The 24,383-nt window shown below is 48.5% G+C and overlaps 1 protein-coding gene across 2 annotated transcripts in view; it reads left to right on the forward strand.

Annotated features, from left to right (window-relative positions):
- Nucleotides 1-24,383, forward strand: part of bcar1 (BCAR1 scaffold protein, Cas family member) — a 41,518-nt gene that overhangs the window by 1,105 nt on the left and 16,030 nt on the right. Inside the window, exon 1 of one of the 2 annotated variants that reach the window (XM_053885374.1) lies at nucleotides 18,027-18,267. The exons of the other annotated variant lie outside the window; for it this stretch is intronic. Coding sequence (XP_053741349.1) covers nucleotides 18,256-18,267 — 12 coding nt within the window. The 5' untranslated portion in view covers nucleotides 18,027-18,255. Of the gene's footprint in view, nucleotides 1-18,026; nucleotides 18,268-24,383 lie in introns of those variants that run through there. 2 annotated transcript variants of the gene reach the window in all.

Consider the following 24,383-nt stretch of genomic DNA (forward strand, 5'->3'; position numbering starts at 1 on the left):
CAGACAGGATCTGCTGCTGTGACGTTAGTGTTTCAGCCACACTTGTCTTCAGCCAGGTTGGAGCTGACTCCATACATTTTCATCGCTACGAAACGTCATGACTTCAGTTTGGCAGCCGCCGTTGTGGGAGAGTGAACGTGGCTGAACACACCCTGACTTGTTTGGTCTTGAGTTGTGCTGCAGCGATGAGGCCTGGTCTTTATTATCAAGTTTTGCATTGAGCTCAGGCTGTTTGTGTGTAGGTCTGTTGCATCTTGGTGTGTTCACGCTCCTTCAGCATTCACTTGCAAGTTGTTCTTTCGTGTGCGGGGTCACCAAGAAAGTGTGGACCAACACCTGCCTTTTAGAGAGTGTTCTGAGCTGTTGTGTGTTCATTTTCAACACCTTCTGCTGTGTGTGCAATACCGGCTTCCGAGGGAAATATCCACTTGAGTCAAGTTTTGGAACCTCGTCTGCATGTTTGTTCAGTGCCTCATCTGTGAGTTCAGTAGAACTGTGAGAATAAAGACATGAGTGTGTTGAGTAGGTGTGTCGTGTGTTCAGCTGGTGCATCAATTTGTTCAGTGGAATTTTCAGTCTCAGTAGAGACGTTAATGTGTTCGCCAGAGTCTGTTGCGTTCTGTTGTTGTGTTTATGAGAAATCTTGTTCGTACATTCAGTAGAGTCGTGGTTTCTTCTTCAGTAAAAACATCAGAATCTCGTCCAAACGGGATCAAAGGAAGTGCATTTGTCACAAACGTGCATCACAGTGTGCTCTGTGCTGATTCTGTTGGGGTTCATGACAAGTTCAGCTCTGGGTTTTGTGTGGTTGTAACAACTTCCAGTGACGTGTGTTGGCTCATGTATATTGACTTGAAATCTTCCCTACTTCTGTGTGTTCCATGGAAATACTTGCTTGGTTATATTCATGTTTGTGTGTTCAGAAGAACATGTATCTGGAGAATCAATGTCCTGAGCAGAAAGTGTGCTCAAGCTCACATTTGCAAATTTTGTTTTATCTAAATTTGGGTGGGAGCTCAACAGCTTGATCCAGAGTTGTATACATTTAGCAAGCTAGCTCAAATGCTTCACTGGTGCAGTGCTGAGGTCCATCTGCACTTGAGCCCAGTGGCTCACATCGTACACGTATCCCCAACCCTTGAATGCGCCGTGTTTCAACCCTTGTGCTGGTTAGCTAGCGTTCCAACTTTGCCAGATCTTGATTTATTTTTTAAAGGGACCTGAGGATAGACGTCGCATGGCTGAGTGAGTGTTGCTCATCAGTGGTTGGAAGCCTGCTCAAAAATACAAATATAAACTATTAAATGTCAAGAAAATGTTGCTACAGCATCGCAATGTTTTGGCTAAATGATATTTTCTAGCACTCCTGCTAGGACTGCTATACAAATACTTCATTGGTCTGGTAATGTTTACAAAGTTGTTAGTCGATGATTGGTCTGTGAGGGGGCAGCCGCAGTGGAAAGTGAAAGTAAACCTCTGGGTTTAAAAGTAGTTTAATGCCTTTTTTGTCATATTCTGGGAGGGGAAATGTGGAGGAGACGCAAAGTTCATGTTCACCGTTCTAGAGGCTGACGAAGCGCTGGAGAGATTTCGCTACTCACTTCTGATTTTAAAATGAAAGTTTCCTGAAACAGAATAGTTTTTCCAGGTTGACTTGGACCGGCTTTGTCTGCCTCAGAATTCCCAGCAGACGCTGCGGTGCTTCAAACACAAAGCCTGGGCGGCTTCGCCGTCGCGTGATTGACGCCCGGCAGACGCTGAAGCCCGCCAGTCGATGCGTCTCATCTGCTCCACTGTCAGCTCCAGTCTTGTGTGGTATTTGCAGTGAGGAGGTGCAGCGGCGTCGGTTCCCTTTGACAGGAAGTGTTCTGATCTGCTCGCGTTGGCAATCGCAGTCGGACCTGCCGCCTCCTGCTGTTTGACAAGACTCTGCAACACAAAGGCAGGAACCAGCTATGCACACACCGAGTGTGTGTGTGTGCGTGTGTGTGTGTGTGTGTGCGTGCGTGCGTGCGTGCGTGCGTGCGTGTGTGTTTTGCGTCTCCTTCGACAGTAACACGTTTAAACTCTCATTCGCCTCACGTTTAAGTGAAAGCACATCTGGTGCCCGACATTCCGACTGAAACTGTGGAGAACTTTTGCTAATAACTTCTGCAGTGTTGTTCCACTGGGAGCTCCTGCTCCAGCTAGTCCAGCGGTCGAGGCAGACTGGTCTGGATTAAGTTCAGACAGTCCTGCAGATGACTCTTTGTCGCAGATGACTTTTTTCCAAAGCGACTTCCGCTCTGCATCAAGTTCCGCTGGAGCTGCTTCAGCATCAGTCGCTAGCAGTGAAATGTCGCCACAGAAACCTTTGGGGATCAGGGCTTTACACACTATCCTGACTACCATCAGTTCCTTGCATGACCTGCTTGACCAAGTCAGTCGTTCTGAAGGATTTCTTGATGCTTTGTCTAGCTTAACTAAACACATCTGTCAAAAGCCTAGTCACTGGAAGAGCTGCATGGGCTTCAGTTAACCATTTCACCTCTGTCCTTACACCACAGTCTTCCACTTACCGGGTCATGGCGTAGTTGATAGGCTCAGATCCTCCAAAGATCGTCTAGCAGATCATCGTGTCTATAAAGTCTCTTTCTTCACCCAGAACCTGAGATAGTTGAACTTCTCCACGCCTTGGTCCCTGACTTGATCATCTCACTTTTGGATCTTCCACACTGTGACTCGGGAACGCAGCCAATGAAGACGCGATTTAACAGACGGACAAGGACATTTATTAAATACATTTTTCGCATATCTCTCTCTTTCCAATCTGCAACTGTCCTTTTACTGTCTCTTCAGATGTCCGTCTGGATGCGCGACTTTTGTTCCGCGAGCAATGGGCGTTATTATTATCTTTCAGGATTCTTCCGTTAAAAACACACCCGAAAACCAGCATAATCATGTCCGCCTCCATGATGATGTGTTGTCCAGGTGTTTTGATGTTTACACTTCACTGTTCAGAGATGAATATTCTGAAAGCATGGCAGCTCTTTGGCGCTCGGTGCGCCACCATCGTTTACATCTAGTGCTGACCTTCAAAGTCACAGTGCCGAAATTCGGTCGGTTTGCTGCTCGAGAAATCAGATTTAATGTGCCGCGTATAATCTGGTGCAGTGCAGGATTGATTATTGCAAATATGTGTGTGTGTGTGTGTATCCAGCTGTATACATTCATTCCGTTTTAATATTTCATGAAGGCTGAAGTGCTTGCTCACGTGCGCAGGTCTTTGCGTTCATCTATACAGCTGAGTGGATATTGTCCTTGTTTATCCCTCTTTCACACACGCTCTCACACGTACATCCACCTCTTCCCTATAACAGGCTCGTGGGGTTTCCTGATGCAACGTTCAGGGACTGCTCGGCCAGTGGTGTGTGTGTGTGTGTATGTGTGTGTGATTGCAAAGCTTTCCACTTTCACATTAATCATCGCCGCTAAGAAATAGAATCCCTTATCCTCATTGTGGCACACACACACACACACACACACACACACACACACACACACACACCTGGCATCTCAATTTCCCTCGTCGCTCTACGTCGTGTTGCCAGGGGCAACAGCAGGGTGCTCGCTGTGTCAGCCACGTATAGGTGTGTGTGCACGTTCACGTGTGTCGTGACATAAGGACAGGTGGACGGAGACGGTTAATAGATGCTGCCGTCAGTCGTGTGTGTGTTGCTAAGTACACACACATCAGTCAACAGCCGATCGATTGCCATCACTGTATGAAGGATAATGAGGCGTCGGCTGTCTGCTCCAGTGCTGCGGACTCACTGCTCGCCACGTTTGTGTTGTGATGACGTGCGTCGCCATGACGATAACACATCGGGTCATTTATATGGACCTCATGCGTGCACCACTCAAAGACACGCTTGGTGACTGACTGGAGTGGCGCATCAACTGTGTTAGCATCACTGCTACGTTGTGAAATCGAGGTACAGAGGATTAGTTGTGTTTGTGTACTGAACTTCAGTGTTAGAACGGAGCACACACTCACTAATACTTTAAATACCGTGAAAAGAAGTGACTATTTTTAAGTGAAGCTGAGCATCCTGCAGCAGGCCTGGTCACCCCTGGCCCAGTTTCATGTGCCTCATGAGCCACGGAAATTAGTCGGAAAAGACAGAGCTATTCCAGCGATATTGGTCGAAGACTTGCGCCTGTGCCAAGCCCCCCCCATTCAATGGCAGCAGAGTCGCGGTCCTCAGACTTGGAGCGTCCTCAGATCCACCATCAACACCACTGACAGGACTCAGTTCCACGTTTGACTCTGTCCTTCCCTCAACTAAAGGTCTGACATGTGTTTCACCTGTGACTCACTGTTGATGGTGGTGAGGTCCGTCGAATTCAGTGGAGTGAAGATGAGACGCTCCAGTCTGCAGCGTGGCTCACACACACACACAGACCGGGGCCACGTTGTTGGTGGCAGGAGCCACGTCCAAACATAGAGGAGTCAAGTCAATGGCGCCCACATTTCTATCTACGCCGCTTGATATTTCCTGGAGGATCAGGGTCAAATGGATGGATTTTAAAAATACATGCACAAGAGACGTACGCCGGACGTGAAGCAGCAACCTGGTGACACACAGGGATGAGCTGTAACCGCTGTACTGAGTCAGGTGAGCAGCTGCTCAGGTGACGCCTCACAGCCTGACGTGTTTGTGGCATGTGGCTCTGTTCAGCAACACAGTAAAACAATGGGGCTCTGAGCCTCCGACTGGCTGGCCACCCCTGTCCTATAGCATTTTATGCTAACTTGCAGTAGTGGGCGTAATTCAAATACTTATCAGCGTACATCAAAACATTGTCAACTTGGGGGGTGCAGTGTGACCTCGCTTCTTGGACTGAGAGCCAGGGGACACCGTGGGGTGGTCTCCTGTCCATCACACGACTCACATCCCTCTCATGCACACAGTCGCGGCTGCTGTCATCGTATTCACACGTGCGTGTCTTTGGAGTGTGGGAGGAAATCAGAGTGCCCAACCAGAAAGGCCCCAGTTGTGGTCCACCAGTAGCCTCAAGTAGGAAGGATGTTAGCACCAGAACAGTTAGCTTTATAGCATAGCAATGTTGTGCTAATGAACCCTGGTCGGTCTAGCTGTGTTTCCGTCTGTTGGTGATCGGAAGTGAGCAGCTCACCTGAGTAGCCACCTATGCTAATCTGTGTAGCGTCTTCTAACAGTGTAAGCAGCACAGCTGTGACAGTGCAGTCTCAATGAGACGAGAGAGCAGTGGATTGTCTTCACAGCTCACGTCTCTCCATCCCCTCTCCTCCTCACCTCGGTCGGTGCCTGACCTCCAGCGTGTGGGGTCCTCACAGGCCTGATTGGATGATTAATCCTCTGAACTGATGTTCCCAATGGGTGGGGGGGCTGAAATCAGAGAGGGGTAACGTGATCACGGAGGAGAGATCTATAATCTGCCTGGTACCCAGAGTGGAGTCTCTGACTGGAGCTCCAACCAGCAGGACGACGTCGCCAGCGACAGCCCATCCATGATCACCTTGGTGCTCCTATTCGTCGTGTTTCCAGAGATTGATCATGACTGACCAGCTCATTATATCCTCACGTTGTCTTTCATTTTCCTCATGATGAGGGTGTGCGACAGTTGTAGCTGCATGTAGGGTCAGTGTTGTAGTGTATGGAACAGTGTTTTGTTAATGTTGGAAATGTGAGCAACGGTTCATGCCAAAAAAGAGCACCACAGATGCAGTGTTTGCTTTGAGGGTGTTCATAGAGAAGTACAGAGGAGGTCAGAAGGAACTCCATTGTGTCCCAGAGGAGTTCAAGGTGGAGGTGGAACTGCACCGAGGCTCAGCTCTGAGCCCCTTCTTGTTTGCCATGGTGACGGACAGGTTGACAGATGAGGTCAGACAAGAAGCCCCTTGGACCATGATGTTTGCAGATGACATAGTGATCTGTGGTGAGAGCAGGGAGCCAGTGGAAGATCAGCTAGAGAGGTGGAGGTCTGCCTTAGGAAGGAGAGGAATGAAGGTTAGCCGCAGTAAGACAGAATCCATGTGTGTGAATGAGAGGGAGCCAAGTGGACAGGTGAAGTTACAGGAGGCAGAGATAAAGAAGGTGAGGGGTTTGAAGTACTGAGGCTCAACTGTCCAGGGCCATGGAGCGTGTGAGAAAGAGGTGAAGAAGCGGGTGCAGGCAGGATGGATTCATTGGAGAAAAGTGTCAGGTGTGATGTGTGACAAAAGGTGTCGGCAAGGATGAAAGGGAAAGTGTCCAAAAGTCTGGTGAGGACAGCAACGTTGTATGGTTTGGAAACAGTGGCACTGAGGAGAAGACAGGAGGCAGAGCTGGAGGTAGCAGAGATGAAGATGCTGAGCTTCTCTCTGGGAGTGAGAGCAGGATGATGATGGGATCAGAGGGACAGCACATGTGCTCAGGTGTTTAGGAGACCAAGTCAGAGAGGCTGGATGGAGATGGTTTGGACATGTACAGAGGGGAGAGAGAGAGAGCCAGTACATTGCCAGATGAAGATGTTGAGATGTTGGAAGGTGGAGAGGAAGGCCACAGAGGAGATTGATGGAGGTGGTGAAGGAGGACATGAGGTTTGTAGGTTTGAGAGAAGAGGAAGCAGAGGACAGGGGGAGGTGGCAGAGGATGATCCGCTGTGGCCACCTCTGAAGGGAGAAGCCCAAAGAGAAAGTTGAAGAAGAAGATCTGTCTGGTAGTGACACTGGTCTGAGGTCTGTCATATTGGCTTCATGTTTGCTGTCACTCAGACTGGCTCACTCTGGCCTCCTATAATGACTGGAAACTGATCTGATGAGGATCAGGGAGCAGGAATCCCTCCAATCCTCAGATCAACTGGCTTCTGTGTAAATCTGCAGAAGCCTCGCGTCCTCTCTCTCGCTCCATCCGTCTGTGTGCGCGCGTGAAAACACCCCGTCAGCTGATTCTTCTGCCTTCATGACCACCACACTGCTGCATGGATCCGACTCTGTCATCATCATCATCATCATCATCATCACCATCAGCAGCAGCAGCAGCAGCTCCTCCCCGCACAATCATCTCCTCCACCAGTAAATAATGCCTGCGCGCTCCTCTCCCCTCCCTCCGTTCCAGCGCCCCAATCTCATTTGCTCTCCACCTCCCGGACCCGGCGCCTCTTATCGCTGCACATCCGTCACTCCGACGTGCAAATAGCCATCACTTCCCAGTCCGTCTCGCCCCGGCTCGCTGGTGTGGAAGCTGCCGCGCTCGCCGTGGCCAAGCTTGTTTAGCAGAAACGGACGGCTCCATCTTCACAGACTTGACTGTCACAGTCACCTGCCTTGACTCGTTTTCATCACTTTTATATGGCAATGTATTTGCCACTTTATTACGGCCTTTGTTTACTTAAATGTGACTGAAAAACACTGCCCAACTATTTTTATTTTAATTGTGATTACTTTTCACATTTTAAATGTTGATGTGATGAACTGAATGTGATCTGAAATTAAATCTGTTTTAAGAATTGATATTTTATTTATATAGTTAATTCCCAGATAATTTTCAATATAGTCTCCTTTTCATTTCAACATTGGAGTAACTGAAAGTTATTTTCTTAATTTAAATCATCCCCAGTGTAGTTCCCCTTGTGGAGGTCGACGTTTACTCCGGTTTTGAGGTTTTTGTCTCCAAACCGGCTGATGACTGACAACACACTGGTGAAACTCACTCAAAAGTGAGGACAGTTCAAACCTCTGTGACCTGGCGTTTTTGGCCGTCAGCTGCCCACCCTCACCCGCCTCGATCACCCACATGGTCACGCGGATCCTTCACAGTCTTTGCTTCTGGGAGCTCTTCTTACGTAAGTGCTAGCGGGAGCGTAACATGAACATTTCTGACCCAGTTACACTCCTCCACGGAGGTCAAGCCGAGCGAACGCACAGAAGCCTGTTTGGCTCGGCTCCGTGTCACGCACTGTACACACACACACTTCCTGCTCCGTCTGGCCGGAGGAATGCTCTGTTTCCTGTCTGTTGTGATCTGCTAGCATGGACCGTTTCCCGGCAGAATTCCAGAGGCCCGATAAGGAAATTGCCCTGCGTTCTGAAACATATGAAATTCCACCACTGTATCATTAGCTGGTCTCTCTTTTTTGCTTCTCCTGGGGTTTGACTCCATCCCAGAGGGGGGCGCTGTGAAGGGGGGCTAAAATGAAAGCTTTTGTTGTTGTGGCTGTGAGTTTGGTGAGGTGAGCGGATAGATTTGATTGGTTCCATGGTGAACAAATTACAACCAAACACAACCTTGCATCGTAGTTGTCTTCATTACGTGTTATGACCTTGAGTTTACAAAAGTCTTGAGGAACTAAATCAGCACGTGTGTGTTCATGCCTTGACGGTAAAGACAGAGTCTGAACTTTTTCATAAAAGAAAGAATTTGTTGCAAGTTTTTCCCATTGTTTTTTTCCTTAATTCTAGAGCTGTAACTAAGAATTATTTTCGTCGTCGACTAATCTATTCATTATTTTGGCGATGGGTCGGCTACTCGCGATGATCTTTGTGTGTCTGGGCGAATGATGAATCCACCAATCATATTCTCGTACGGCCTCTTGGCCCCGCCTTCCAGAGGCCAATGACACCTGTCCTCGGCGGCGCGCAGCAGACTCCGCCTCCTTGTTGTTGCTGCAGACTGTGAGCAGAGGTTTTCTCATTTCCTTTGTCATTTTAGATGTATTTTTATTATAAAGAAGCAGATGTATAAAGGTGAGAGAGTCAAGCTGTCAGCGTCCACAGCGTAGTGTAAAGCCGCCGTTTCCCGCCGCCATGCAGCGAAAACATGTCATTGGTGAGTCATATGTTTTTAATTAAAGTAGCCTGCGGCTCAGTTTGACCTTCAATGGCGTGACGTCGCCAGGAAATTCTGCAGTTGTTTATTGTCTGTCCCTTCGGTTGGTTTTTGCTTGTGGGAACAGAAGCTGCTGGGCCTCGCTAATACACAATGGTTTGTCATGTCACGTTTGATGCTGCAGTGAGTGTGTTGTCCTAAAGTAATGCTGGTTCCAGTGGTCCACCTCAACATCTCAGCGAGTCACAGTGCAGCCGTCGTAGCTTTGACGCAACTCTGAGTTTCAGACATGTTTGTGTAGCTTGTGCGTTCTTCCGTGGTCATGTGGGTTTGCATGAGGCACTCTGGTTTCCTCCAACAGTCCAGAAACATCAGGGACACCTCAATTCCTACTGCAGTCTCCTGGCTCAGCTCAGCTCCACCCCAACAACGCCCTTGAGCTCCGCCCACCTGGAGGTGCTCTCACCTCCAACCTGACTGGCTGTGTCCAGGTGTTTTTTTGTTTTTGTTTTTTTACTGCGACCAGGAAGCTTCAAATTTCTGTGACATTCTTTACCAGCCGTTTCTTCTTTTCTGACTCGCGTTGTTCCACCCTCTGGTCTGACTGATGAATTTGTCTTCTGTGAGAAACATTGAAGCGGTTTGACGCGAGGACACATACTGCTGCCAGTGTTGATGTTGGCGTCCATTATAAGCATGTAGGTCAGGCATGTCACTGCGTCTCATCCACACTGACACGTCTGTTTACCCGTCATCCACACAAACAACATCTGAGCTTTGCTTTGTCACGTCCTGCGAGAGCTGCAGACAGTTGTTCATCCTGTTGGAGCATCACGGTACTGATGCTGACTGTAGGAAAGAACAGAAGCGTCCTGTTGTTCACCTCATTTATTGGAGCACGAGCATCCCAAGGGTCCTGGGGTGATGAAGCAACGACGGATCGTTGTCTCTTCAGAATATTCATACGCAGGAGGTCAGATGAAGCAACTACAAATATGCTTTTATGTGAAAAATATTTGATTTCTTTTTTTTTTCAACAGACAAAATTACTAACTTAATAATTTGTATTTAAAATGCCAAAGATTCTTTTGAAAATGTTACTTAAAACCAATGTATTTTCTTCTTCTTGTTCTTCTAGTTAGTAATTTTCTCTGTTCTAATATCATTTAAATATTGTATTAATAAATAATTGTTTTATTATTATTATTATTAAATTACACAGAGTTAGTTAGTGCTTTCAGGTATTGCATTATTAGAATTATTATTAGTAGTAGTGTTTTGGGTAAGTATATAGGTTGTATTAGAAATCAATATATTGATTGAAAAATCTTAACGTATATTTTAGTACTATTTCATTTTTCAGTTGACAAAATGTTATATAATTTTTAAACACTAACATTATTCTTTGCAAAATTTATATTTACGTAATAGCTATTATTTAAGTAGAAATATAAAAATAAAATTGTGACCTAAAAAAATTCCAATTGTACATTGTAGAAGCATCAACTGTTTTTCACTGAATGCTAAAATGATTCAGGCTGATTCATGTGTTTCAGCTGAACTTGCATATACAGTATGTGTTCATAAGACAGATATAATATGTCAGCTGAATCATTGAAACACAGTAGCCCACTGTATGTTTGCGTGTTTCCACCGAATTACACCGAAACAATGGTCTTATTTGCCACAGTCCTAATGAAGCTTATTGCAGCGGCGGATTGCTCCGGCGCGATCTCGCCCCAGTGGAGACACAGTAATGACCAAATCTTGTAATCCACAGTAATCTCCTATAATCTCCGCATCAAGGATTTAGCCTTGAGCAGCGCGTTCTGCCGACAGGCCACTGATACCGTGCGGAGCCGTCAAAGAGCGGTCAGCGGCGGGATAGAGGTCGGCGTGTCTGCCGTATCGGCTCCGAGGCCGCGGGAGAACATGGCGCCTATATGAGGACATCATTAGCCTACTCCACTTCTGAGGGTCTATAAAGGGACCGCCGTCTCTCTGGAGGAGTCGCGTGGCCCGGATCTGTCCTCCTCTGCTTCGTGGATCTGTTTCCTGCAATATTTCACTTGCCATTCCGACTCCACAGCGGAGTAGTTTATCACAAACGCTCAGCCTCTGTTGTCATGTTCTTCTGCGTCGTCTTGTCCGTTCCTGAGTTCAGCCTGGTTCTCGGCACCATGTTTGTTATGTTGCAGGAGCAGAACTCTCTGCTCTTCCCCTCAGGTGGCTGGTGTTATTGCCTCCATTTCATGACTGGATCTGAACATCAGATCTCCAAGTTAGAAGCTCCCCTGCAGCCCTTCTGTTGTCACCCATGGTTTCTGCTCAGTTTTTAAACACTAAAATAAGTGTGATCTTTACGCCGACCGAGCTGACTGGACTGCAGCTTCCTTCTCGTTTCACCCGCCATGTGTTGACTTTTACCGCCCGTGTGGTATCAGCAAACAGATCCAGATCATTTCCTGACCCTTCTGGCTCAGTTGCCATGGTGACCGTTATCAAGAGCGCGAGAGAGACGGGCAGATTTCTAATGATAAATGACGGCTGCTGCTGCTGCTGCTGCTCCAACACTCAAGTGTTTCCCTTGTCCTTCAGGTGTTCTGTAGGATGTTTGGCTGCCTGAAGGGGGCGCCACAGGCAGAGGTAGGTACCCGAGCATGGGCTGCTCTTCACTAATGACACTGGAGGGGTGTGGAGTGACGTGGAGTTGCCGTGACTCGTGTGTTTCAGTGCATGTCAGGTGTTAAAGTCGGACGTATGAAGATTTATATGACGTGACTGATGCTTACTAACCCAGACGTGTGTGACGCCACGAATGGCAGAAATTCAATGAAATAGTCCCTAAAAAATATTTGAATTCAAATGTGTCATTTTTTTTTAAATATAAAAAAGTATACGTTTTGAAAAATTGTAAGAATATCATATGAAGAAATTGCTTTTTTACTAATTATTACTATAAGTATTACTAATTACTGATTTTATTGTCAGTAGTTTCCATGGCAGGAAAATGGATATCTTAGAAATATTTAAGGGTTAGACAACATTTTTTAATGTCCAAATGTATTTTTAAAATAAATACTGACAGAATAAATATATCGATGTTGAGAAATGTACAATGACTAGTTTTGGTTTCAGTTTGGTAAGCATCAGGACATTATCAAATTGTTTCGTGGCAACATTGAAGGAAGCGGCGTAGCTCCTGCTCGGACTGTGGCAGGCCAGCGCGGTGCTGTGAGCGCCAGCCTGGAATCTCCCCTCCCCTTCGTGCGATGTTTCCTTCAGCGGCTGTCGTTTCGCCTCTCCTTCAAAGAGCCAATTGTCAGAAAGCGCACAACAAAGCGTGGCCTCTGGACTGGCTGATCCCGTGTCACTCTGAGAATGAGGAGCGTGTTCCTGCCTCTGAAGGTCCCCGTCCTGCCTCTGCTGCCCCGGGCCTTTTGGAAACATGAGCGACGACAACTCAGCGGGGAGTTGTGCTGTGAAATCTCCTCCTGTCTGCGTCATGCCAGACTTGACAATCTAGTGTGCTAGCTTGAATGAAACAAAGTATGATGGATACCAGACCCGTCCTTGAACCTCGGAACCTTGTGTCTTCTCTCTGCTCTCACTGAGCTTGGCTTGTCCAGGTCCCTCGCGTTATTGATCTTCATCACCGCCACATGGAGCCGAGTCTGCCGTCGAGTCGGCCTTATTTCTGAACGTCTCCTAGCTCATTGTCCTGGAATATTGTTCATTTTTGGAGATAACATTGCCATCTTGGTATCGGGCTCATCTTAGGGAAAAGCCTCGCGCCTCCGGCGTGTCGCCTCGCCGGAGATAACGGCGCGGCGGCCTCTGAATGGATGTTTCTGTGCGTTGAATGGGACGTATTCACGCCGTGTTGTAATGAAAAGATCCGAGCTGATAACAAAGAGAAGAGGAACTCCATGATGGAGACTTTTGTTGTGGCTGCTTCATAATGTGACGGTATTTTCTGTCTCGCTGGAGTCGATGTGATGTGTGAGGGATGTCAGGGTCCAAGCTCTGCCACTGTTCTGTACAAACAACAGCAAACGCAGACTGTAGCTGTGAGACAGCCGGGACGGGGAACAGCGTCGAGGAGCTTGGGAAACTGTGGGAATGTTCTGTCCTGGTTGGTCTTGAGCTTTGGTTCATGGGTGAGGGAAGGATGGGACTCAGAGGAAGGTCTCCCTCCAGAAGAGCCAGGGAAGGTCTCTGGAGAGAGAGAGGTGGCTGCGCCTGTGAAGTGTCGCGGCTTTCCACAGATTAGCAGCGTGCGTGGACCCTCCCTTGTTTTGCAGACAGTCAGATGTGCCCAGTTTGAAACTCAAGCAAAGAAACTATAACAGATGCCTCTTGCGAGATGACATTGTTCTGCCAACACTTAAGTTCAAGAAGCTCGTAGTGCATGTTTTCCTGGTGGCTGCCTCAGCAAAACCCTTTCCCCGCCGTTGACTGACTCCTGACAAAATGTCAGCACTTCACAACAATGGAAGCTGATGTTGATCTTCACATTTTGGGCATTTTTTTTTAGCCGCCACGAAGCTACAAATATGTCCCCGCCCTTGGTCAGACCCTCATTCTCACTGACCGTCTCCTGCAGCCATCATTTAAACCCCAAATAACGCTAGGAGAACTGTTGTGTAGGAGTTGAGTATCAGCGTCTGGGATCAAATTCTTAGAGTTGGGCCCCTGGCGCGGACGAGAACCCTGTCTTCACCTCTTATCGCAGGGTAGCTGGCTTCTATATTGGCTTTGTTTACTGTAGATCACCACAAACGCTTCAGACGTTGAAGGATCTGACGAATTTTTCTGTGTCCACCTTCTTGTTTTGCTTCTGCATTTTTTGGACCTGCATGTCCCGACGGCAATATTTATTCCCCTCACCTGCAACAGCTATGTCACATAAAGGCTGGAACCTCTGAGAAATGATTCATGAAAATAAATCTGGAAAATATTTTGAGTGAAAAGATAATAATAAATGTAGAAAATAGTATGAGTGAAATGAAAGATAATAAATATTTCGCTTCACAAAAGAAACTGCACCCTTTGAAATAGTTATTTTAAATTATAATAATGATTAAAATAATGTATTGTGTATTGCTATTCTATTGATATGTATTTTTATTTATTATCATTTATGGTTTTTTTTGTGGAAACACAAAGAAAAATAAAAAAATGGAGCTCTGATGTGGAGTTTTAAAGCATCTGACCTAATGTCACGAATGAAGCTTCTCAGGAACCGCTTCATTCGTTCGGTGCACCGTGTAGCCAGCAGCAATTCAAAATCACCAGCAGCGGTTTTCTGTCGAATCATTTCTTCTGTGAGATTCTTGTAAGGAAACAAGCTGAATTCCATCTTGTGAGGAGAGAGGGAGCTGAGTTTGTGTGACGACCCCTGGAGGCATTTAATCAACCAGTCGCATGGTTGGTCCCGCCTGACCTCCGACCTCAGTGAAGCGATGACATCAGACTCATAGTGGGGCTGTTGTTGGGGACTTTCTCCGCCCAAGTGCGGCTCATGTTGCCCAGACGTTCCTCACTTGAACAGGAATGTCATTAGTATCTCTGGCATCACGCAACATCGTGGCACGTTGCGGTGCGCTACTGTGCTAGCAAGAAGCCGCTGTTAGCTTGCTGTGGTGGTCAGACTTGGACAGAAAGTGAAAGAAAGTGGCTCAGTTGTTGACTTGCTGCGCTTCTCTCTGTGCAATGTGACTGGATTTGAAGAAGTGTGATGTACTTGGCTGCAGGAACCGCCCCACCAGTTCATCCCTGATGGGCTCTCACGGACCTATGGGGCTCGCAGTGATTGTAGTGTGTTGGATTTATGAGGCATCCCAGCATGCAGCGCTGACAGGGAGACTAACTACTGAACCTCATCCGGTTTTCTTCATGTGATGCTCTGTGGAGCTCCTGGCCTCAGGCATCCCAGCATGCATTGCTGGCCAAAAGGTTCCACTGTTTTTTGGTTCTTGTGCCTGAGTCTGCTGCGACATAACCAAACACCATGTGCAGTGCCACATGTGGCCCCCAACCTCAAGTTTGAGGCCCCAATATCATAAGTTTGAACTGGAGGTCTGTCCACTCTTCTCACCCCCTGGTGGCTGGGATGGGGTGCAGGCACTGGTTGTTGGACCTCCACTGGCTACAGCTGGGTGAATACAGAGTAACACGCCTTTGTGTTGCTTCATCCTCCAGCAGCCTCCATGTCTCTGCTGGCTGCCAGCAAACATGCTTATGATGAGCAGCATCTCACACACACACCACGCCTCACCAGCGCCGGCGCGTCCGCGGCAGGAGCTGACAGGGGTTAATGGAGTTATTAACCATGAGAACTGAGGTAGAAACGGAGTCCGATTAGGCGAGCGGCGGACGCCAGCCGTCCAGAATGTCAGCGCCTGATTGGTCTTTTATTTAGATGTGATGAGATTCTAATTTCGACGGCAGCGAGCTGCTGGACGGCGTGAAGAGGTCGATTAAAGCTGTGGAGGGGAGACGAGCCGACACTTTTGATCCTGAAGAGGAACCACCTCCGCGACGGCTTCATCTCAGCCTGTCTTCAAGTGACCAGCGGGAAACAGCCCAGCGTTTCCCCCACGTTTAGAGTTGCTGCTCGATAAATAAGTCATGTTTCGGCTGCTGAATAAGTCAATCGTTTCATACTGAACGTCCCAGAAGAGTGCAACTCTCCGTTAGCCTGAGGTCAAGTCAGTCGTCATCATCCTCACCCAGACACTTCAGGAGAGAGACCCCGTTCTCTCCGACAATGAAGTTGTTATTCAAAATTGATTCCCCTCAACTGCAGCAGCGATCTCATATAAAGGCTGCAACCTCTGAGAAAGGATTCCTGAAAATAAATCTGCTTCCAAAATATGCTCGCCAACATGTCACATCGCTGGAGGCGACGTACAAAAATAATAAAAATAAGAAAAGTCAAAATAGTATGAATGAAGTGAAGTGAAAGTTAGAAAAGAAATACCTGTATAGACATTTAGCTTCACCAAAGCCACCACACACTGACAGGTTAAAACATGTTTAAATCGTTTTTTGAAATTATAATAATGATTACAATAATGTATTGCATATTGCTATTATATTAATATCTATTTTCTTAGCATCATTTATTATTTTTGTGGCAACACAAAGAAAAATTTAATGTCTCCCCCACAAAATACAAATAAAATCAAATATGGCTATGAAGTTCTAGGTGACAACAAGTCTGCCTTAAATGCAATGACATCTCATCCATTTTGTCGGTCAAAACCAAAGAAAACTGAATTTGACCACTGAAGTAACTCTCCATTACCATGCTAAGGACTGTGAGGGAAAGACTGAAAATTCCGAACTGGAGGTAGTGTCGTACCAGGTTTACCTCTACGAACCAGATGATGAACCCCCTCGGAACAGAGACGCTCAGTGTGAGCTCATCTTTTATTGACTCAGGAGCGGAATCCTGACTAATTTACGCAGCTGAAATCGTCGTACTATCAATGTTGATATAAATGGCTGCTTTTGTCTACACGTCGGGGCAGACGATGTTTTCTTCGTCTGCCGAGGCTGCGACCGTGAATAATTGAAACGAAGACAGATGTGTGAAGTTGATAACCCACTTTTAGTGTCAAGCATGAGACGACTTTCTTTGATAGGAAGCTCAAACAAATCTGAATTTTGAAATATGTTATGGGAACTTATAAAAAAAAGTCTGTGTTCTAGAAAGCAATTTTAAGATTTTGAACGTATTCCTCCAAGTCGACGTAAACATGGTTAAATTGTTGTAATAATTGCATTCTTTTTTTTCCGCCATCAAAGGCAAAGTCATCAAATTCCAGCTTCCCACAAGTCACCATGTCATCAGCTAACATCATGGTCTGTTGTTTGAGCCATTAGGTGTGATTTAGATTGTTTCATCCAGAGCCGTTGACCATCACCGAGCCATTCACAGAGCTGTTCCACTATACGACAACATTTGCTCTGGTTTGTGGCTAAAACATGTGAAGGATCAAAGAATACTGTGGGGGGCGCTGTTGCTCACTGTTGTGATTTGGGAAGGACAAAGCAGCGACACTCAGGAGTCTGTGGAGCAGAAGAGTTAAAGGGATATTTCCATGTTCAGATTCCTGTTGACCTACAGTCCCTCAATGATGCCTTTGTTTCTTGCTGTCAGCGCGAGCGTGTGACAGAGGCCGTTGTTGTGGAGCCTGCGGGTCAGAGGGGGCAGCGGCCAGGTCAGCGAGGGTGACGAGTAGGTGTGTGGAATGTGGAGCTGCAGATTTGGCACCAGTGGAGGTCAGCGTCTGGCACAATCTGCTTCCTGTTCTCCAAATATCAGAGGACAAGCTGAGGCGGTGACTCGCCAGTGGACACTCGGTGTGTGTGCTGATGTGCGCGGTCTCACATGCAGGTTTCTATTGTGTGATGTCCCCTGGGTTTACTGGAACTGCGTGGAAACACAAGTCTATTTTGACATGGTTGTCCAAGGTTGGGTCGAGGGGGCAGCTGTCAAAGTTAAGAAGGGCAAAAGCAAGGTGTTCTAGGTCAACTAAGAGACTTGTGCGTCCTGGGTCTGCCCTGGGCCTCCTCCCAGTTGAGCGTCTCACTAGACTCAGAGGCATCCAGTCCAGGCTCTACTCTGAGTCTCCCCTGGATGACTGAGCTTCTCTCTCTGAGACAGTCGAGGCAGATAAACTCTTGTTCTGTGGGTCACTCCAAAGCTGGTGACACAGGTGAGAGGAGAAACCCAGAGGTCGGTGGAGAGCTTAGTCTTTTGGCTCAGCTCTTTCTTCACCACAGTCCTTTGACAATGTGTCTGCTTTTCTCACGCTCCAATTGAGTTGAGGTCATCAAAAAATTGGATTATATGAAGAAATAATCACTTAATTTGTCTTTGAAAACAACCTCTAATGAAACACAATGAAGTGAACTTTTAACAAAAAAGGAGCTCACTCACTTCACCCCATCTTCATCATTAGCTTGTGGAGAAGAAGTGCAGTGTTCCCCAGTGTAGTGACACACTCTGGCAGCCAGGGGGAGGGAGAGCGTGTGCAGGAAAAGCATGGCTGTGCAGCCCCCAGATTGGACAGAGGAGGAAGATCCATAAGGAAGTGACGTGTCGGGTTACACACTCCTCCCAGAGAGCCAGGGGGAGTGGGAGGGAGGGAGCAGTGAGGGGAGAGTGGGGTGGAAGTAAGTGGGCCAAGCAGTAGTGTCATTCCTGCTCTGTGAGATCACAGAGTGGCAGAATGCATCGGGATCAGCTCGACCACTGACCAGAACCAGAGGAGAAGGAGTGGAGATAGGAAGGAAGGAGGCGGACTGGGGGGGGGCACGCTTTTGGGATCTAAAGCGAGGGACCGATCCGTCCAGCCGGGGCCCAGCTCCCTCAGAGTTTCCACTGTGGCCTCGCTAAAGCCGCGACATCATGAACTATCTGGTGAGTGTGGAAGACTGTGAGACACTTCCTCGGCCGGCCGTCTGTCTGTGTGTGTGTGAGTGTGTGTGTGTGAGAATGCCGCTACACCCCAGCTGTGCACTGAAAGGGGGGGGAGTGAAGAAAGTAGAATGTGAAGGGGGAGGAGAGGGAGACTGGAGTTAACATTTTCTTTGTGGATTCCTACCTTTTGTTGACTCTCAGCAGGGTTGTGTGTGTTTGTGTGTGGTAAAGTGTTATAAGTCCACACACACTGGGAGACCTCGCTGCCTGGTCTCGGAATGTGAGGTGACCGAAAGGACAAATCTGACACTTTTCTTTCTTCAAAATAAAAGTCCAGGCAGCGCAGGTCGTCCTCGCCGGCCACAGTCGCACAACACTGTGTCAAAGTCTAACATGTTATAAAGAAATGCTCAGCAAACTGCCATCAATCGTGAGCCGCCCTGGACTTTAGAGTCGGGGAGGTTTATGGCTTCAGGGAGCACGAAAGAAAGGAGGGAGCCGCGGCCGTCTTTGTGCTGACTCAGAGGAAAATGGAGAGAAATGAAGGTTTTATGGCGATCAGCGGAGGAGTGAGCCGCTCTGGTGAAATGGGACAGAACGGAGCCGAGGAAAAGTGCAGGAAGTTTTTATTAATTCAGGAAAACGGGGGTTCACGGAAGGACACGGCTGCAGAGGACGAAGTGAGGTCTGACTGCAGAGGCCAGGAGACGTGAGGTCCATGTTGGCACCATGGAGCCTCCTCAGGTCTCTAAACGCCAGCATTCTTCTTCTTTCACCTCCCATCTGAGTCGTCTGACTAGACCTGAGTCTTGCTCACCCTCCTGTCCCACCTTCATGACCTCCACATCCACGGACGTTGTTGGACGTCTTACTCTTCTGTCTTTCGCTACAAATGTCCTCCGTATTTTGTAGACCAGGTTTGAGACCAGGCTGTTGTGAAGCTCTACTTTCACTTTTCGCTGCCTCTTTCCTGCCCCACTCACTGACTGATGCTGACCCTGGTCTACCGCTCCTCAGGACGGTAGAGGAGAAAGACGGGCTAACTAACTCACCTTCCTGTCGAACACTGCGCTGTCGACTAGAGAGTCCTCTAGTTTGAGGATGGCTCAGGCGTCATGTCTGGGATTAGTGTTCGACTGGGGAGACCCCAGGATCATTCCTCTCAGTTGAGCTGGGAACAGGAAGGTAGGAGAGGGAAGCGTAGACGGCTGTAGTGCAGCTGCTGCCCCCGCGATCGGCCTTCAGCTCTGTCACTGTTGCTGTAGCTTTGCCCACGCCTCGCACTGAGAGGTGTAGTTGTGCGTGTCCTTCACCATGTCTGTTCTGAGGAGCTGCGTCTTCCTCTGCGAGGAACATCACAGTCTGGCCTGGTGTTGTGCCACAGTCTCAGGACGGAATGTTCTGCAGTAGCAATTACACCTTTCTGGTTTAGGGCCTGCATTTAGAGGTGCTCATGCAGACGGCATAATTGTCGTGAGGAATTAAAGATAGAATCTGCAGTCGAAGCCAAACTGTTTAAGCACTGGCTGATAAAAATGAAGTCTGCCGTCGTCTACGTCTGGGAGTCTGGAGGGATGTGGAGCAATTACCCGCCAGTAAGTGCCGCGTAATTGATATGGAATGTTTCCTTTATTGGGGCCGGAATAAATTGTGGCATTGATTCTTGGATTTGAAGTTAAGCACAATGTCAGAGATATTTTGTTATTGTTCCGGTATGAGGGACGACAGAGTGAGAGCTCCTGTCCATTGGATCCTGGTTCTGTTGCGACACGGCCCCTGACTCACACGCTGACTCACAGAAGTCCAGTGTACGCCTGGAATTCCCCGCCTGTGATCTCCTGGACACACACCCGCTGACCTCCCAGACCCCCAGGCTGTTCTGGCTCCGTCCACCCCCCACCGATCACACAGCACCACCAGCCGTCTTCATCGACCCCCGGGGTCAGAGGCTCAGAGGTGGGGTCGGCCGCCAAGTCACGGGTGCAGTCGACAGCCACTCCGGGGTCTTTATTTTCTCCTGTTTGGATATTTTAGGAGTCGAGTCATGGCGACTCGGGCATGTCGGAGCACTGTGACTGAGCACGGCGCTCAGAACGTCGTGTCGACCCGGAACAGCCAGTACCTCCGGGTCTTCAGTGCCTGGTGTCGTCTGGGTTCAGTCTGATCCCATGAAGCTAACAAATATGTAGCAGCCCAACATGCGCTAGCGTTAGCAACGGTAAATCCTAGCCTGTTTGATAAATAAAGTTAGATATTGAAGGTTGGAGGCTGCGTGGAAAAGGGTTTGCAAGATTTGCAGAAGTCCTAAGGAGGTCGGTTGAAGACGGGCAACCAGGTTACAGGCAAGGTCAAGTTAGCAGAGTTGTCATTGTTGTTGGGTAAAGTGTGGGAAACAATTATGACCTTTCAATAGAAGTACCATTTGGCCGGAGCCTTTCACGCATCGCTGTGGTGACGTTCAAACTCATGAAGGTTTACCTGCCGCTGCAGATTGTCTGAATCAACTCAGGACTTGTTGTTGTGTCGAGTCTGGTGGAGTTTGATAGAGCAGAGGTTGACCTTTGACCTAGACAGCACCAGGCTCAGCGGGTATTCCACGGGCACCTGAGAGAGCTTTAGCCGTCACTTCTCGTTCTTGTTCCTGAGCTCTTTCAGGACGCTGGCATCCGTGGATGTTGAGCTCGACACACTGGTCCAGATGACTCTAATCACGCTGTGGAATGTCCGCGTCCATTTGTCCTGTTTATCTCGAGCGTTGAAGAAAATTACAGATAAAAATAGTACATTTTTCTTTCATTTAGTTGTAGCACAAATCCACTGGCTTTTATTGCATAACAGCAAGCTAGTGCTGTCAATGCTACTCGCTGAGTTTGTTGCTACAAGCTAGGGTTTGTCTCTGAAAGTTTCTTGTCCTCATTGTGAGAGCGGAGTCTGACGGCTCCTCCATAACATCATCCCTTTTAAAAGCCTCTGTAAGTAGGTCAGATGAAAAGTTTACGCTCCGTGAATCACTCCGTCCAAATCTTTCTTGCTGATGTCTCATAATGCTAAAACAAACGTTGCTAGCCCGGCTGATTGTCCGCGGGCCTCGCGTTCGACCCGCCGCTACGATGAATCAGTGGCTGTTTTTGCTGCGCGGTGAGTCAACAGCACGACCTCAGCTGCTGCCTTCCCCTCGGATTTATGTGAGTGATGAAAGTGTCAGCGTTTACCAGCGCCAAGATTGACGCCGCTGTGATTGTGAAGCCACTTTACACGCCCGGCTTTGTTGCCACACTCACACCGCGCCGGGCCTCGCATGCTTGCGCGTCGTCAGAGGCTGTGGACTGTAAATACCTGGATGGCACTCACAACACGCCCTGCCCACCTGCCTTCACATGTCATGGAACTCTTGAATCACAAGACATTTCAAAGCATGTAACAGTGCGAAGGACGTTCAGCGCACACATATATGCTGTTAGTGGTCCCAGCGTTGAAACATAAAGATAAGCTGTAATGACAGACATGTGCGCTGCCCAGAGGGCGGGTCAGTCAGCCTTTGTCTCCCTGTGGTAAGTGCTGGTTTGCAAAACTCTTAACCACAGGTGCAGGCAGGTGTGGACTCCTCTGGGAACAGCGGGGCAGGGTCTTTGTTGCGCTGGCTCCGAGGCTTTCCCACAGTGCTGCGATATCAAAGCGTCACCTGTCCATGCTGGAAGTGTACGTCCAGCATCTGTAAGATTTTACGCTACAGCGGGAGAGATCCTAGAATTCGCTTCCCCTTCTCCACCCGGAGCCGCAGCTGAACTGAAGCAGTCAGCCGTGCTGTATCTGCGGGCCACTCTCGAGTTGCTGTCAGCAGACAGGTTAAGCTGCTGCGAGGCCCCGCCCACCTGCGTGAGTCATGTGCCCCGGGGCTACACAATTCCTCCTGTTGTTTCTGCTGGTAGTCGCAGCCAGCGGGCAGGAATTCTTCAGCCGGGATCATCGCCGCCTTAGCTCACACTCGCCGCAGCCACCCAGTCATGTGACTCGAGTGTTTACCAAAATGACTGCAATCGTCTTACGTGTTAACACAGGCTGTTTCACAAACGCACCCGGCCGTTCATGTTGAGCTCCACCGAATCATTGGTGTTTCAGTTCTTCAAAACACCATTGTCGTGTGTTCACTTTGGGCCAATAGTGGTTGTCCGCGGATGAAAGATTTCATGAGTCAGCGTGAACAGAGCGAGCTGGGAACTGTCCCACTGCAGCTGAGTTAGGAGTTTTGCCTTGATCGTGGGTGTTGGTTTAACCCACACAAAAACAACACATCAAGTCACTGAGCCAGTGTTTGAGTTTGTTTCAAGTCCATTTGCGTAAGGATAGGTGAGCTCCGTTAGCAAGGAAGCGCCAGTGTCGAGTGTGATGCAGCGTGTCGGCTCAGGTGGGATGAAGTCATCGAAGACTGGGTGAGATATGAAGTTAGGTCTTTAGAAGTTGTAGTCAGGTGTTCGAAGTGAGGTATCCTGACATAAGTAGTTTGGGGAGCAGAATGAAGTGTTTAGATGAACTTCAGTGCACTTTATTGAGACTGGTGGAGAGTGTGACAGGCCGATCAAGTGCAATGGGGTTAGATGGGTGCGGTACAGGGGCACTGTCGGAGTCTTGGAGAGTAAGCGAGGATAAGGTAAGCTAGGCCAGGTTGCGTGGTATGAATGGTTACGCTTTGATGGACATGGTAGATCAGAAACGTGAATGGAAGCTGAGCTAATGGAGAGCAGGTAGTGTCGTGTAGGATTGTGGTTTGTGAAGTACAGCTGGGAAGCTGAGGTAGGTGGGGGTGTTGAGCTGATGAAGGTAAGGGTCGAAGGGGAGTTGCAGGGTGAGGGTGCCGCGCTGTCGGAGGGTGAGAAAGCCCTGCGCTGTGCTTCGATGATGGAAATTTGCCACGTGAATTCTTCTGTCTGGCTCCATCAACTCGACGACACTCTGGAAGTGCATTATTCAGCAGGATCCTGCTTCCTCCTCGGTGGACTTGTCGTACAAACCGGCCCGAGTACACAACAATTTCTCAAGAACATCCTGACGTGCCAAGACAAGAACAGAGGGAGTGGGGGAGGACGAGGAGGAGTGTGGGGGTCTGAGTGGAGCAGGGACGGAGGCTGGAAGTAAAAATAGAAGAATGGAGAAGCTCAAAAAGATTCCAGAGATTTCATTGTTTTCTCGCTCTTTTTTTTTTTTTTGTTGGATGAAATGTGCCAGTGTGCGTGTTTGCGTTGTGACGCCTCCGGAATGTGAGGTAGAAGGAGCGTTGTGTATTTGGATGAGGCCGCTGTGGAATGTTGTAGTAGGAGTGTGTGTGGAGAGGGGTGGGTGTATGAGACAGGCTTAGACTTGCGTGAAATCACGACACACACACACACACACACACCTGGGTCAGCCCGCCGAGCGCCTCAAACTCACAAGCCTCTGACTGATGCCTTGAATCGAGTGGGAGAGGCAAACAAACCCACGAAATGATACTTCACCCACATCCCAGCTCACGTCGGGCTAATGGACACCCGCGCCGACTTTCTTGTTTCTAAAACACCTCAGTGACCCGCAGTGGAACTGCGTGAGCCTGTGTGTGCAGATTTGGTAACCACGGGCAACAGACTATCGAGCAACTCTGTTTTGGGGAGGCTCTTGTTTGCTCAGCTGGTTTAATCTCTGGAGACATAACTCTGTCATGGGCTGTTTTGTGTGGTGCCCTTTTCCTTGTGACGCCCAACTGTGCTTTGCCGCCCCCCACCCCCGGGAGAGCTCAGGTGAATTTCTGCCCCTGATTCACTCCCTCCAGGAGATGGCCATGTTGCGATCACAACTATTCATGAAATTCCAATCTGCGTGCGTCCTGCGAGGCGCTGTAACTTTGTCCAATCACCGCGACTTTCCCGCCAATTCCACCATCACACAGTGGCAGCAAGAAGGTTGCGGATTCGGACCACCTTTCCGCATGGAGTTTGCATGTTCTCCTTGTGTGTGCGTGGGTTTTCTCTGGGTACTCTGGTTTCCTCCCACCGCCCAAAGACATGCTCACTCCCGGGTGTATTCCCGCCTCTCGCCCCATGACTGCTGGGATAGGCTCCACCCTCCACTCAACCCTTAACAGGTCT

The sequence above is a fragment of the Synchiropus splendidus genome, chromosome 14 (genome assembly GCF_027744825.2).
Source record: "Synchiropus splendidus isolate RoL2022-P1 chromosome 14, RoL_Sspl_1.0, whole genome shotgun sequence".
NCBI lineage: Eukaryota > Metazoa > Chordata > Actinopteri > Syngnathiformes > Callionymidae > Synchiropus > Synchiropus splendidus.